This window comes from Aspergillus campestris (genome assembly GCF_002847485.1).
Source record: "Aspergillus campestris IBT 28561 chromosome Unknown P168scaffold_11, whole genome shotgun sequence".
NCBI lineage: Eukaryota > Fungi > Ascomycota > Eurotiomycetes > Eurotiales > Aspergillaceae > Aspergillus > Aspergillus campestris.
Window position 1 is genome coordinate 1,420,453 of NW_020194346.1, and position 13,257 is coordinate 1,433,709.

At 54.2% G+C, this 13,257-nt stretch overlaps 9 protein-coding genes across 9 annotated transcripts; 7 read left to right on the forward strand and 2 right to left on the reverse strand.

The window, feature by feature from the left end:
* Window positions 1-339: 339 nt before the first annotated feature.
* Window positions 340-1,343, forward strand: P168DRAFT_321368 (oxidoreductase; the record flags this gene model as incomplete). The annotated part of the gene is made up of 3 exons (XM_024840460.1): window positions 340-808; window positions 882-1,234; window positions 1,296-1,343. 3 exons carry the CDS (start codon window positions 340-342, stop codon window positions 1,341-1,343), a joined length of 870 nt encoding a protein of 289 aa, XP_024690393.1.
* Window positions 1,344-2,557: 1,214 nt separating this feature from the next.
* Window positions 2,558-4,220, forward strand: P168DRAFT_56333 (EGFR-like transmembrane domain-containing protein). Its single transcript, XM_024842008.1, has 3 exons — window positions 2,558-2,993; window positions 3,053-3,206; window positions 3,265-4,220. Exons 1-3 carry the CDS (start codon window positions 2,864-2,866, stop codon window positions 3,785-3,787), a joined length of 807 nt encoding a protein of 268 aa, XP_024690394.1. The 5' UTR covers window positions 2,558-2,863; the 3' UTR covers window positions 3,788-4,220.
* A 480-nt stretch (window positions 4,221-4,700) lies between these two features.
* P168DRAFT_274468 (DSD1 family PLP-dependent enzyme) lies at window positions 4,701-5,804 on the forward strand (the record flags this gene model as incomplete). The annotated part of the gene is made up of 1 exon (XM_024835428.1): window positions 4,701-5,804. One exon carries the CDS (start codon window positions 4,701-4,703, stop codon window positions 5,802-5,804), a length of 1,104 nt encoding a protein of 367 aa, XP_024690395.1.
* A 50-nt stretch (window positions 5,805-5,854) lies between these two features.
* On the reverse strand, window positions 5,855-6,307 carry P168DRAFT_56348 (uncharacterized protein). Its single transcript, XM_024842009.1, has one exon. It carries the CDS (start codon window positions 6,261-6,263, stop codon window positions 5,904-5,906), a length of 360 nt encoding a protein of 119 aa, XP_024690396.1. The 5' UTR covers window positions 6,264-6,307; the 3' UTR covers window positions 5,855-5,903.
* An 87-nt stretch (window positions 6,308-6,394) lies between these two features.
* Window positions 6,395-8,343, forward strand: P168DRAFT_274470 (thiamine diphosphate-binding protein; the record flags this gene model as incomplete). The annotated part of the gene is made up of 1 exon (XM_024835429.1): window positions 6,395-8,343. Exon 1 carries the CDS (start codon window positions 6,421-6,423, stop codon window positions 8,341-8,343), a length of 1,923 nt encoding a protein of 640 aa, XP_024690397.1. The 5' UTR covers window positions 6,395-6,420.
* Window positions 8,344-8,570: 227 nt separating this feature from the next.
* On the reverse strand, window positions 8,571-9,328 carry P168DRAFT_274472 (glycoside hydrolase; the record flags this gene model as incomplete). Its single annotated transcript, XM_024835430.1, has 2 exons — window positions 8,571-9,107; window positions 9,161-9,328. The coding sequence occupies 2 exons, from the start codon at window positions 9,326-9,328 to the stop codon at window positions 8,571-8,573; spliced, it is 705 nt and encodes a 234-aa protein (XP_024690398.1).
* Window positions 9,329-9,734: 406 nt separating this feature from the next.
* Window positions 9,735-10,923, forward strand: P168DRAFT_56550 (uncharacterized protein). Its single transcript, XM_024842011.1, has 3 exons — window positions 9,735-10,201; window positions 10,308-10,838; window positions 10,910-10,923. Exons 1-2 carry the CDS (start codon window positions 9,971-9,973, stop codon window positions 10,581-10,583), a joined length of 507 nt encoding a protein of 168 aa, XP_024690399.1. The 5' UTR covers window positions 9,735-9,970; the 3' UTR covers window positions 10,584-10,838; window positions 10,910-10,923.
* On the forward strand, window positions 10,758-12,293 carry P168DRAFT_56528 (uncharacterized protein). Its single transcript, XM_024842010.1, has 4 exons — window positions 10,758-10,838; window positions 10,958-11,031; window positions 11,096-11,998; window positions 12,060-12,293. Exons 3-4 carry the CDS (start codon window positions 11,256-11,258, stop codon window positions 12,250-12,252), a joined length of 936 nt encoding a protein of 311 aa, XP_024690400.1. The 5' UTR covers window positions 10,758-10,838; window positions 10,958-11,031; window positions 11,096-11,255; the 3' UTR covers window positions 12,253-12,293.
* Window positions 12,294-12,617: 324 nt separating this feature from the next.
* On the forward strand, window positions 12,618-13,115 carry P168DRAFT_299330 (putative integral membrane protein; the record flags this gene model as incomplete). Its single annotated transcript, XM_024838328.1, has 1 exon — window positions 12,618-13,115. One exon carries the CDS (start codon window positions 12,618-12,620, stop codon window positions 13,113-13,115), a length of 498 nt encoding a protein of 165 aa, XP_024690401.1.
* Window positions 13,116-13,257: the final 142 nt, after the last annotated feature.

Sequence of the window (13,257 nt, forward strand, 5' to 3'; positions counted from 1 at the left end):
TCACCCCTTGGAGTAAGACCTACTGCCAACCATCACCTACTCCATAAGGTCTAGTGTTCTTGAAGGAATTAACAGCACATGTTAGTTAACTATGAGCGATTGCTGCTGAGTCAGCTGCATATATTCGGCGTTTCCTGCCCATGACGACATCCAGGCTCAGCGACTCCACTTCTTCCGCAATTCATCTCGCGTGGAGAACCTAGGATATTGGGGATTGAGGCGAACTTGTCGGGCACCTCTAAATTCATCTCATCATTTTCTTGTCGTCTTGCCGTACCTGCGTTTTGTGCACGGGCAACCACCCCCCAGACATCCAAGTCTCCGTCTAATCGCATCATCATGGGCGACTCTCCAGAATCAAAAACAATCACACTCCCCACAGCGTTAATCACAGGATGTAGCGACGGCGGAATCGGCTCTTCGCTCGCCAAAGCGTTCCATGCACGCGGCGTCCACGTCTTCGCGACCACGCGCAAGCTGTCCAAAATGACCGGCCTCGAGGGCCTGCCGAACGTGACGCGGCTGGAGCTCGACGTGGAGTCTCCGTCCAGTGTAGCCGCCGCAAAGGAGACGGTCATCGCCGCAACCAGCGGCGACGGCCGCTTGAATTACCTAGTCAACAACTCCGGGGTGAATCTTAACTTTCCGGCCGTCGAGACAGATATCAAGGAGGCGAAGAAGGTCTTTGATGTCAATTTTTGGGGCGTCGTCTCCGTCACCAATACGTTTTTGCCGCTACTTATTGCCTCCAACGGGATGATCATCAATAACGTGTCTCTTGCGGGCGCTTTGTATGCGCCATGGGGTTGTAAGTATTTTTCTCTGTCTGGTTGCCCGTTGTAGTGGAGTGGATCTGATCAGCTTGTGTGTGTCGAGTGTAGCATTCTACGCTGCTTCGAAGGCGGCCCTGCGCACATATAGCGAAACTCTCCGTCTCGAGCTGGCCCCGTTGGGCGTCAAGGTCATGACCGTTATGACTGGTTTGGTGACTTCCCAGATCTTCGACAACGCCCAACATAACTACCTGGCTGAGACCTCCCATTACACACCGGCGGCGGCAGAAATTGCTTCCCTTTCCAGTGGTCGTACTGTCAAGTCTCACTCGATGTCCACGGCAGTGTATGCGCAGAGAGTGGTGGACGATGCAATTGGAGGCCGGAGTGGAGAGCGCTGGAGGGGGAACATGGCGTCCGTGACGTGGTTGTGCACTTGGTTGCTTCCGACCTGGTTGATTGTGAGTCTGTCCGGGTGATTTTCCAAATCTATTCGTTGATGGGGCTAATCGAGATGCGTAGGACATTGTGCTTGTTTCTACCAGTGGACTGAAGCACATGGTGAAGTGATGTTCGAGCATGAACGGTCTACTGTGTATAGTTGACAGTCATTTCTACGAGTCAGGTTTCTAGCCCTGGTTCTATTTGAAGAGACATGGTGGTAGGAATATTTGGAACTAGAGGCCGACAGACCTACAATACAGACAAAGAGAAGAGCACCGAGTCCCTCAAAAGCTGTACCTTCGGCACGGCACAGCTTTCCACTTCCTTCCTGGAGCTCCCATGGCCATTATTCGTGTGTACGGGGTTAGTTATACCCCCGGGGCCATGGGACGCGGGTATCAACCCGTTAAATTCACAGCGAGATGGTCGGGTAAGTTTGTAGGAACGATTAGGCTCACCGACCGACTTGACGGTGCCCCTGATCGGGGGACGAGCGGACGGCGATCGCGCCGGCGCTCCAGATATGGTGCATCTTTCGCGCGGTGGGGAACGGGAGCTTTCCAAGTGTTAGAAAAGGGGTTGCTCGCACTGGGCGTTGGGCAACGCTGAACCTCTTGACCATCTTAGCGTGGCTGTGCTAGAGTGGAGGGATCCAGTGTCCACAGTGTAAGCGAAGGATCGTGCTATGCTGACCAGGAACTCATCCCCCGAAATTACTATCCTGGTCTGTTAGTATGTCAGTGTACCTTAGCCTTGAACTGGGGTGTGATGGTATTGGATTCAGTTCAAGACAAAACCTCTGGGGTTGGGGTTCGACCGACGCGTTTCCGGACTCCACTGGAATTGCGGCTTGGTTAGGCCTCCCATGTGTGGGCTTACTGTCACGGTGATATCGCGGGCATGGATACTAAGTCCGGGGAATAAATGACCAGTCACTGGTACGCTCATAACTCAGTCCTTGGCGGTTTCATGTCGTTGTGTTGGCTGTTTGTGATGGATACTATATTGCTCGGTTTGCTTTAACGCGTCGGTCAAAGGCGATAAACAATATATATTAACAAGTATAGCAACAACAAGATCATAGAGTGTCCAGTACGAATGAAGAAATCTTTCCCGTCCACTTTGTGTGGACATTGGCCCAATAGCCAGGTAATATCATGGTCAAATCCCTGCGATATTCCCCCTTGTTAGAAGCAGGGGTGGGTCAACACCGTTTATACCCGAAAGGAGCATTGCATGGGCTCAATTATTGGCCCACCTGACAGAGGGCCCATTGCTTATAGATGGGGTGATCATTATCTTCTATGGGTATAGTCATGGCCGTGTTGATGCCGCCTCCACGATCCTGGACGATACTATTAGCTAATATCAACAGAGCCGCTAGAAGCTTTCCTTTTCTGCTTGCTTTCTCTTTTCTTTTGCTCGTTTGCTTTCGTATTTTGATTTTTTTTTTTTTTTTTTCTTCGGTCTTTCCCCCCAATCACCTTCCCCAGTCTGAGCCTTTTCGATACACATATCTCCTCTTCGATATTGCGTCGGGGAAACGTCGATGCGAACCACCTATACATACTTGATCGGGTGCCGAGAGATCTCCAGATCGCACCAGGAGATCACTGCGTAGAATTGTCTACATCGGGCGTGAACGAATGATGACGGTCATACTGATCCTCGGTCTCATTGCCCCTCTGCTCGCATGGGCCGCTAACGATACAGCTACAGTCACTCCTCTGACAACTAGCGAGCAGGCTTGGTGGTACAACACGGAGGAAACTACCTGTGGGTTCAGCATCATCCTGTGACTCTGCCCTTACAACTAATCCGAAGGTCTCCAACAGGGCAGGTAATCACCTGTAACCATAAAGGCGAAACCTATGTCTCCAGGGACGGATATGGCAGATGCTGTAAGGACATAAATGCGGACTGTGACATGAAAACATCTTGTTCCAGAAGTGTCACTGTCCTCCATGACAACGGCTCAACCTCCACCTGGTACGGCGGTCTTTTTATGTCCCTTCCCAGTTCCCCGGACTCTTCTAAGAATTGGCAGCAAACCGGGAAGTACATGCGTCTATCTGACAGTCAGCGAGTCCCCATCGGCGACGGAACCCCATATTGTCGACATATTCTGTGAACCAACGAATGATAACTGGCCCGATGTGACCTACCACGCTTACCGCACGCCTTTCGCCCAGGCGACTCCCGGCTCCTCCATTCCCTCGTCCACACCCACGCCAACATCCCGCGATCCCAAATCACCTCCCGACGACGAGAGGTCAAACCGGGCCTGGATCGCGGGCGCCGTGGTTGGCCCCGTCGTGGGCTGTGCCCTCGTCGGGTGCTTGGGCTTTTGGCTCGCCCGGAGAAAGCACGCCAATAAACAGCAACCCGTCGATGCAGATGCCACTAACCAGCCCTCCGTGTCGCAGTATGACCCGCACACCGGACCGCGGGAGCTAGACAGTAAAGGCTTCCCCGCAGAGCTACCTCAGCCGTACGAGAGAGTCGAAATGCAAGGGTCTACTGGGCCCCCTCCGGCGGAGCTCATAGGGTCCGAGCCAAGTCCTCGATGACCGTACCTCATTTGATAGTGACGTTTCACGTATGCCCGTCGTGGTTACGCGTGATACTCAGTTATGAGTTGGAAAATGCACAAAATGGCCGGCAAATGACAACCGGGATAATGGCATATAGCGAATATTTCTTTTGTCCCTTTCCTCTTTATTTTTATTCATTTTACATTTATGGTGTCTTTCAAGGGCGAGGACGAAATGAAAAACTTCACACTGTATATAGTCTCATTTCACCCGGATACAAGATGGGCTTGCTCTTATTGCTACAAAAAGTGGTAGTAACTTGCCTATTCATTGCATAGAAAAGGATACAGTGATTGCAAGAGTGGGGCACCGACAGAGTACAACAATTTCCGTTCTTCTAACCCACTGACCAGTATCGTTTATCTTCCAATGAAGTGGATAATATTCAAGAGCATCAGACTGATCGAAGGAGACCTACTAACAGCGTATTCCAAGATACTGCAGTAAATCGAGATTCAATATTACCCCAAGGACGAACCTACCCTACAGCCAAACCTACAACTACTCCATCAATGTCAATTGGAGACCGTGCGATAACCCCACTTCCTCCCCGTTATCGAAGGATAGAAACACCAAACAGGGCATTTCAACCCGCTCGATATCAACAAAGATACACTAACGCGTCTAGTGCGGGGGGGCCCTTCACCACCCCCGCGATGTGGGGGCCGATATAACACGCGAATCAAGGACCAGCATCCTATCGAAAGGATGCATGCTGATATGATCAACTCCTTTGGTATGGGCGTCCCCTTGCGTCCTTCTGCCCCTTACAAATACACCCCTCTGCTCCTTGTCTGTTCTTTGCCTAACGAAACCCGAGAACGACGCGTCCTGACAAGACCATCCAACTGGTTCTACACCCTAGCCTCCAATGGAATCTCCAATCACTATGTACGCCCCTAAAGTCGGCGACAGACTCGACGACCTGGACACGCCCTCTATGATCGTCGATCTCGACGCCGCCGAGGCAAACATCAAGAAACTCATGGACCAGCTATTACCCACCGGTCTCAACATTCGCCCCCACCTTAAGACCACCAAGAGCGCGGTCATCGCCCGCAAGCTGGTCGACGCCGGTGCCAGAGGCGGCTGCGTCGCCAAAGTCAGCGAGGCGGAGACGATCGCTGCAGCGGGGTTTGACGACTTGCTTATTACGTGCGAAATTGTCGGCCCCGCCAAGGTCCGCCGTCTGGTGGAGTTGTTTCGTCGGCATCGGGGAATCCGCATTGTGGTCGATAGTGCGGTCGGTGCGACGGCTATAAATGACGCGCTCGCGACGGCAGGAGTCGACGACCCCATCACGGTGTTGATCGATCTGGACGTGGGTCTGCACCGCACGGGCGTGCAGCCCGGCGAGCCCGCTTTGGCTCTGGCGCGCCATGTGGCGGGGTTGAAGCATCTCCGGTTGGTCGGGGTCCAGGGCTATGAGGGCCATCTGCAGCATTTACACGACCGGGAGGATCGGCGGGCGCAGTGTTTACAATCGATGCAGATCCTAACGGGGACGGCGGATGCGTTGCGCGCGGAGGGGTTTGCGATCGAAGTGGTCACCACTGGGGGTACCGGGACGGCTGAGTTCTGCGCGACGGTTCCTGGAGTCACAGAGCTGCAACCTGGGTCGTTTATCTTTATGGATACGGACTATCGAAATGCGGTGGGGACGTTCTATTCGAATAGCTTGACGATCCTGTCCACGGTTGTCAGCCAGCAAGGGCCTCGGGCGGTGACCATCGATAGCGGACTCAAGTCGCTGACGACGGATAGTGGGTTGGCCGAGTGCAAGGATTCTCGATATACATATGGTGTCCTGGGGGATGAGCATGGGTCGCTAACTTGGGAGGAGGGGACGCCGTCCTTGTCTGTTGGGGATCGGGTGGAGATGATTCCCAGCCATATTGATCCGACGGTGAATCTCCACGACTTTTATTATGCGCACCGGGGGGGTATTGTTAACGAGATCTGGCGCGTGGATTCACGAGGAAAGGTGCAGTAGTGCCTGGGCATTGTTTGATAAGTCTAGCGACATATAGAACTAGATACTATCTTGTCCTGAGATGTGTCCCAGTAGAATTATATGTCGCGACACACCCTTTCAATTGCAACCAGTGTTCACTAACTCTCGATAAATGATTGAATATAGAAATATATATATACATGTCCATATCCAGGAAAATAGAAATAAATCAAATAAAGAATCCCCCAGTGGGAGTCCAAGCATAAACCATTGATCATGATGAATTAGGGCAAGCAAGTCATCCATCCGCAACTCCACAGCTTCATCATGACCGGATCGACTGCGAAGAGACCCACCACATACCGAGTCGAGTAAGTTGAACAAAACTCCGACAGCACCACCTAGACGTGAACCTTTTTCCGACATTAATAATTCCCCCTGTGCCTGATATGTGGGCGACAGTGCTAGAAACCCTCCATGATGCGAAAATGACATCATCACCCCTCTGAGGTCAGTCAATCCGGATCCGGTTCTTTTCTTCGCCCCGTCGTTTGCGGATTTTTCTGCAGCCTATATATAAGGATTGCTCTCGCGTTGTATAAACGTTTTTTCTTTCCATATACCTAATAGAAAAAAAAAAGGAAAAAACTACACCATGGGCTTCAAATTCCCCGTCGACCTCTCACAGTTCAAGCGGCTCCAGCTGGATCCCAAGAACTCCAAGCTTTCCCCGGAGCAGAAGAAAGACCTCCAGCATAACATTGACGTCTTTCGCGATGCCATTGTTGCCTTCACAGCCACGGGTTCTGCCCGTGGCGTCGCTGGACACACCGGTGGTCCCTTCGACACGGCCCCCGAGGTCTGTATCCTGCTAGCCTTCATCAACAGCAACCCCAGCGGGTGGGTTGACGCCCTCTTCGACGAGGCCGGTCACCGCGTCGCCACGCAGTATCTGCTCGCGGCCATCGACGGCAAGATTCCCGCCGACCATCTCCTCGACTACCGCGAGGCCAACTCCAAGCTCCCCGGCCACCCCGAGCTGGGGCTCACCCCGGGCGTCAAGTTCAGCTCCGGTCGGTTGGGCCACATGTGGGCGATGGCCAACGGCATCGCTATGCAGAACAAGGACAAGAAGGTGATCTTGCTGGGCTCGGACGGCTCCCAGCAGGAGGGCAACGACGCCGAGGCGGCTCGCATCGCCGTGGCGCGCAACCTCAACGTCAAGCTCTTCATTGACAACAATGACGTCACCATCGCCGGCCACCCCTCGCAGTACCTGCACGGCTACAACGTGGCCAACACGTTGAAGGGCCACGGGCTCAAGGTGGTTCACGCCCAAGGCGAGGACCTCGACTCGCTGTACGGCGCCATCTGCGAGGTCGTCGCCCATAACGGCCCCGCCGCCGTCAGCGTTGACCGCACCATGGCACCCGGCATCGAGGGCATCGAGGGCCAGACCAAGGCCCACGACGTCATCCCCGTCGACCTCGCCCGCAAGTACCTCACCCGCCGCGGCTATTCGGCCGACCAGCTGGCCTTCTACGACCAGATCAAGCCCCAGAGCAACCCGCACCAGTACGAGGGTTCCACCAAGGACAAGGGCTCCAACCGCACCATCTTCGGCGAGGCCGTCAACTCCGTCCTCGACGAGCTCAGCTCCGAGGAGGCCGCGCGCCGCGTCATGGTCATCGACTCGGACCTCGAGGGCTCCACGGGCCTCAAGAGCATCCATCAGAAGCACCCCGAGGTGTACATCCCGTCGGGTGTGATGGAGCGTGGTAACTTCTCCGCGGCGGCGGGCTTCGGCTTCGGTAGCAACGGCGACCGCCAGGGCGTCTTCTCGACCTTCTCGGCCTTCCTCGAGATGTGCATCTCGGAGATCACCATGGCGCGGCTGAACGACTGCACCGTGCTCTCGCACTTCTCGCACAGCGGCATCGATGAGATCGCCGACAACACCTGCCATTTCGGGCTGAACCATTTCTTCGCCGACAACGGCCTCATGGATGCCGAGTCCACCACGCTGTACTTCCCCGCTGACGGCGAGCAGATGAAGGCCGTCGTCCGCAAGGTTTTCTTCTCCAAGGGCCTGCGCTTCATCTTCTCCACCCGCTCCAAGGTCCCCTACATCCTGAAGGAAGGCAGCGCCGACGAGAAACTGTATGGCTCGGGCTACGACTTCGTCCCGGGTAAGGAGGAGTTCATCCGCAAGGGCTCCGCCGGCTATATCGTCTCCTATGGCGACATGCTGTACCGGTCGCTGGACGCTGTCGAGCGTCTGCGCCGCGAGGGCCTCGACATCGGCCTCGTCAATAAGCCCACGTTGAACATCGTCGACGAGGACGCCATCCGCGTCTACGGCGCCACCCCCTTCGTTCTGACTGTCGAGTCGATCGCCCAGAAGACGGGCCTCGGCTCGCGTCTGGGTACCCACCTGCTCGAGCGCAACCTGCGCCCCAAGTACAAGACGTTGGGTGCTATCAAGGAAGGCTGTGGTGGCCTCTTCGAGCAGATCAATGCCCAAGGTTTGGGGCCGGACGCCATCATGGATGCCGTCCGGCAGGCTGCGCGGAAGTAGAAGTCTATTTAAGATAGCGGTCGATTAATAGTAGCAATGAATACACGATAATTTCGATGTTTGCTTGTTTTCAGTGGCCACAGGATCCAAGAAAGAGAAAGAAATATATTGGATAGAAAGAATAAAAATAAACTGGCAAATCCTGTCCAGTTATCCTATGTACGGTTTGACATCAAGCCTGTTTAAAAATACACCCCAACCCCGCGTATATACCCCAGTATATACATTTAGCCGGCAATCAGCTTCTTGAGGACATCCTCACCGCCGTTGAGGATGTCAGAGTCGCCGCCGAACTCGTAGCTGTCGTTGTACTGCCACACCGTGTAGGTCTCCCAGTCGCCGGGGATGGTCGACGGGGCGGACTCGGTGTAGGCGGCCAGCACCAGAGGGGACTTATCGCCCAGGCCACCGGCGTCGCCGGTGCACTCGGCCCACCAGCCGGCGTTGGTGTAGACGAGGGGATACACGCCCGTCTGGGCCTTGTACTCGTCGACGAACTCGATGGCCCACGCGGCCATGGCGTCGGGGCTGAGGCCGAAGCAGTTGTCGCCGCTGGGGTTGAACTCGATGTCCAGCATGCCGGGGAGGGTGATGCCGTCGTCGGACCAGCCACCGCCGTTCTTGATGAAGTAGTCGACCTGCTCCTTAGCCGTGGAGACGTCGGGGTGGGCGAAGTGGTAACCACCGCGGGCGATCTTGGCGTCGCTGGCGCCCTGGTAGTGCGAGCTGAAGGACGAGTCGACGTAGGTCAGTCCTTCGGTGGCCTGCAATGCATTAGAGAATAGGCCTGGTGAAGGAGAAAGGCAGTCCGTCCTACCTTGATCATGACGAAGCGGGCACCGGCATCATAGGCTCCCTGGAAGTCGACACTCTCCTGGTAGTGCGAGATGTCGAAACCCTGGACGCCGTCGGCGCGAGCGGCAAGCGGGCCAGCGCTGGCCAGGCCGGCGAGAGTGGCGGAGACGGAGAGGGTGTTGAACTTCATTTTGGCTTGCTTGGGTTGTTATCGGACAATTCGATTGTTCTGCTGGAGATGAGGAAGCGGGCGCGATGCCAGCCTTATATGGTCTCGACTCGGGCCGGCCATGGTTGAGGTATCCAACAATCGCATCAATCCCTGACACTCCGCTTGACCCATGTAATACCCTGAGCATGTACCGCCAAGGCACTTCAGTGCAACACAAGCTGCCATGGAATGGTCAGGTACACGAAGATCAGCTATCGTTTACCCAAGTGCGATGAGTCTGAAGAGATGACAGGGCTGCCATCCAGGGACCGCGATGCCGATCCCTGCCACATGGCGTAGAGATCGTCGACATTCTGAAGTGGCTCATGCATCAACCTGCGACACTCACAAGCTCGGTTAAGCCAGTGACCGATAGCGCACCCCATTACTGTGTTTCATTTGCCCTTGAACCCCCAAACCCCGGAGTCCAGGTCCTCTCCGACTCGTGTTGCATCCACTGTCTACTCTCCAATTTCATCAATCTTGATGGGACCGTAGGATGAGCCTCCCAAATTGCAGTGAGACCATGGCATGGTCTTTCCGGAATAGGCGATGTGACATGCATGCTATACGAAGGGAGTATACGGAAAATTCGGGTCGATCTACCCCGTATTCAACTTGATGTCTAGACTTTTTCTATCAGGGGAAGTCGTGATGAACAGGCAGGGTTATGCAGGGATGACTAAGGAATGCACAAGGATCCCAATCCGCATGCCAACAAAACACGAACGATGTCTGGATCGACGTTTCCTCTTATCTTTTCTGGATGAGCTGCTTCATTGGCGCAGAAGGCGTGTCTGGCTCTCAAATTGCGAATCTGCCAGACACGGCACTACTGCTAGAGCGACAATGGTACAATCACGTCGGTCCCATTGGAGAGACCGGTATCATCAGCATCCTTGGTTTGTGTTGCGATCAGCTTGCTGGAACATTGCTAACCATCGTTTCCTCCATATAGATACGATCCATAGATTACCCTCGTCGCTTGTGTTACTGTCCATCCTCGCGAGAATGTCTGTCGTTCAATCAGCACAATCATCCGGTTGTCCTAGATCGCCGGTTTATGAGACCCGGTTCCCGTCGCGTACATAGAGTGGTATACGAGAACGACCTCACCTCTATCACGTTTTCACATATAACAAAGTCTCTACGTCTGGCAGGCGTAATTATTCCAACAAGGACTGGTTCTCTATCATGTCCTGGTTTCGAAGGGGTACTCGCTCGGTCGCGGTGAATCGCTAGCAGCTGCGTGTGGGATACACAACATGCTCCACGGAGCTCTGTCAAGGATGGGTGTCGCCTCGACTGCCCATAATCTATGCTGTTCGGGACGTGTGCCATCGCAAGCATCGACCGGTGGATAAGCACAAATGCGATTGGGTCGTCATGGGCGATTCCCAGCGCCAGACGTGATACAAAAAGCGAGCGCAACGATGGAATAACTGGGTGTGGGATAACAGTTACAGTGCTTGTTCAGAATATCAATCAGGTAAACCCTCCCAAAATGCTTTTCAGAGTTTTGGTGCAGTGGTTGATAGTAACTCTGGTCCCGCTGGCCAGTTGGATGGGATTTTTCTTCTGGCTTCCCGACAAATCCACGTCATGCAGTCATAGCAAGGACAACTGGCCGAACTAGAGATCAGATCGCCATCTATCTTACCACTAGGAGGCTGAGACCCCACGTAAGCTTAGCCCAGTCGCTCTCTCGATCTGGTATCAGATTATAGCTGACTGTCGGAAAAACAGTCCTAGGTCCTACAAATGGCAGAATTCCATACGTGCCCCTTATATTGTGCCCGCGTCTACACTATCCCTTGCAAAATCTTCCACAAGAATAAGCAGTATCGAAATGCTTCTGATCTCCCATCAGTGGGTGACGAGGCAACCGTGATCGACACGGCATGGGATGTTCATGATAGATGACATCATCGACCCTTGTAGTCGTAGGCTGGGGGTGGAGACAGACACCCAACCTGCAGCCATGCCCATCCGCCAACTCCGACGGCCTATAAATGGAATCTTTCTGCCTATTCCCTGGTTCTCACGATATAATTTGAAAGAAAGACACCCTTTCCCTTCAACGACCATAAACATGGCTAATTTCGAACTCGCTCGGAAAACCCCGCATCTCATTGTCCAGCCAGCCGACGCGGCTCTCTCCCCACCTGAGAGCTATCTCTTCGTTCAGGATGGCCTCATAATCGCCTGTGGCGTGATTTACGCCCTCTGCTACACATTTTGCATCATTCGCACGTACAGCGACCGCATGTACCCCGGTGCCCGCTGGGGCAGTATCCAGTTCATGGGCCCGATCATGGCATACGAGCTCTACTACGCCGTCGTGACGACTACGACTACGTTCGAACGGTTGGCTTTCTCGGCGTGGTTTATGCTAGATATCTCTTTTGTGTCGACTGCACTGCGTAGCGCGCATCCCCCGCGCGAGAGATGGCCACTCTTGCGCAACATCCTGGGTCTCGCGGTTGCGAGCCTCGTGGGGTTGAAGTATCTAGGCATGGCTTTTCCCGATGAACGCGAGCAGATGACGGCATACTGGACGGGGATCCTCTTGCAGTTCCCTATCGGATATGTCTGTCTGGGGTTGCTGTGGAGTGACGCCGACACGAGGGGGCACTCTTTGGAGATCTGGTAGGTCGCTTGCGAGACTTCACTCCTGCACTACCGATACGGAATCATGCTGACCAGGTAGGCTCACGCGCTATCTCGGCTGCTTCACGGCTTATGGTGTTTTCTTTTGGCGCTACTGGAATATCCCCCAGAACTGGTCGTACGTGGGCTCTCCGTGGAGCGTGTGGATCATCATCTTGACCTTGGTGCCCGAGACGCTATATCCATTTGTGTACTACAAGGTACATAATCAGATGAAGCTGAAGGGGGAGTAGACGGCTGTCCATCGCATGGTTCTGAACATATGCAGAATGCGTACTAGACCTATACCGGCGGATTTGTCCATAGTGTGTCCCTCATCTGCACATTATATTTGCACCAGTGTATCTACATATATATCGCCGGTTTACCACCCGGTATGCGTAGAATATCATAATCTGTTGATCTTAACTAACGCCACATCCTCCACACCAATCACTATTAGATTGCTAAATGAGGTCGTAAAGCCGTGGTTCCGAGGCTGACATGGTATGATCCTCGCGCGTAAGCACTTATAGACACGCCTTCTCCCATCCCCGCACCCCCCCAAAACCCATCAACCTTTACACCCCATTCACAGTCTCCAACCTGGCAGGCGACAATGGCTTCCGGTCTCATTTTCGACCCCACTGCCCTCCTCAGGGCTGCCCCCCTAGCCTCCAGCACCGGGACCGTCGCCCACGCCGTCCTCGAGCTCTTCGCCTTCTCATCCTTCGTCCAACCGCACACGCGCAAAGATGCGGACGGCCTGCTCCCCCGCGTCTTCCCTTACATCTTCAACCGCTCTGTCTGCACCGTCGTTGCCCTCAACCTGACGACCGTCGTCTCTTCCATTGCTAATATCCGATCCCTGACCCACCGATCGCCGTGGCCGCTCTCCCGCTCCACTTTCTACTGGGCGGGCTTGGTCGCCGCTATCGGACACATGTTGTTTGTTCCCCTGGTCGCAACCCCCGTGCAGCGCATCTTCGAGAAGTCGGACGAAGATGGACAGTCATCGAGGGATATGGAGCGGTGGTTGGCTATTCACCGTGTGCGCATGCTCGTTGCGGACTTGCCGGGTTGGTTGGCGTTTGTGGGGGCCGTTCTCGTTGTATAACCTTCATATCGAGAGCGTTTTTCGTGATAGCACCGGGCCTTGGGGGTGTATAAGCTTCGTATTACCGCGTATACTGGTTTGTCGGTGAGGGTGATTGTGTTGATCTTGTGGGATATATCATTGTACAATCAAGTGCGAAATT

Coding starts and splice junctions, on each gene's coding strand:
- P168DRAFT_56333 (XM_024842008.1), top strand. CDS start 2,864: ATGATGACGGTCATACTGATCCTCGGTCTCATTGCCCCTCTGCTCGCA. Junction 2,994..3,052: donor CAACACGGAGGAAACTACCT/GTGGGTTCAGCA, acceptor GGTCTCCAACAG/GGCAGGTAATCACCTGTAAC. Junction 3,207..3,264: donor AACGGCTCAACCTCCACCTG/GTACGGCGGTCT, acceptor AAGAATTGGCAG/CAAACCGGGAAGTACATGCG.
- P168DRAFT_56348 (XM_024842009.1), bottom strand. CDS start 6,263: ATGATGTCATTTTCGCATCATGGAGGGTTTCTAGCACTGTCGCCCACA.
- P168DRAFT_56550 (XM_024842011.1), top strand. CDS start 9,971: ATGTCTAGACTTTTTCTATCAGGGGAAGTCGTGATGAACAGGCAGGGT. Junction 10,202..10,307: donor CTACTGCTAGAGCGACAATG/GTACAATCACGT, acceptor TCCTCCATATAG/ATACGATCCATAGATTACCC.
- P168DRAFT_56528 (XM_024842010.1), top strand. CDS start 11,256: ATGTTCATGATAGATGACATCATCGACCCTTGTAGTCGTAGGCTGGGG. Junction 11,999..12,059: donor GGGCACTCTTTGGAGATCTG/GTAGGTCGCTTG, acceptor CTGACCAGGTAG/GCTCACGCGCTATCTCGGCT.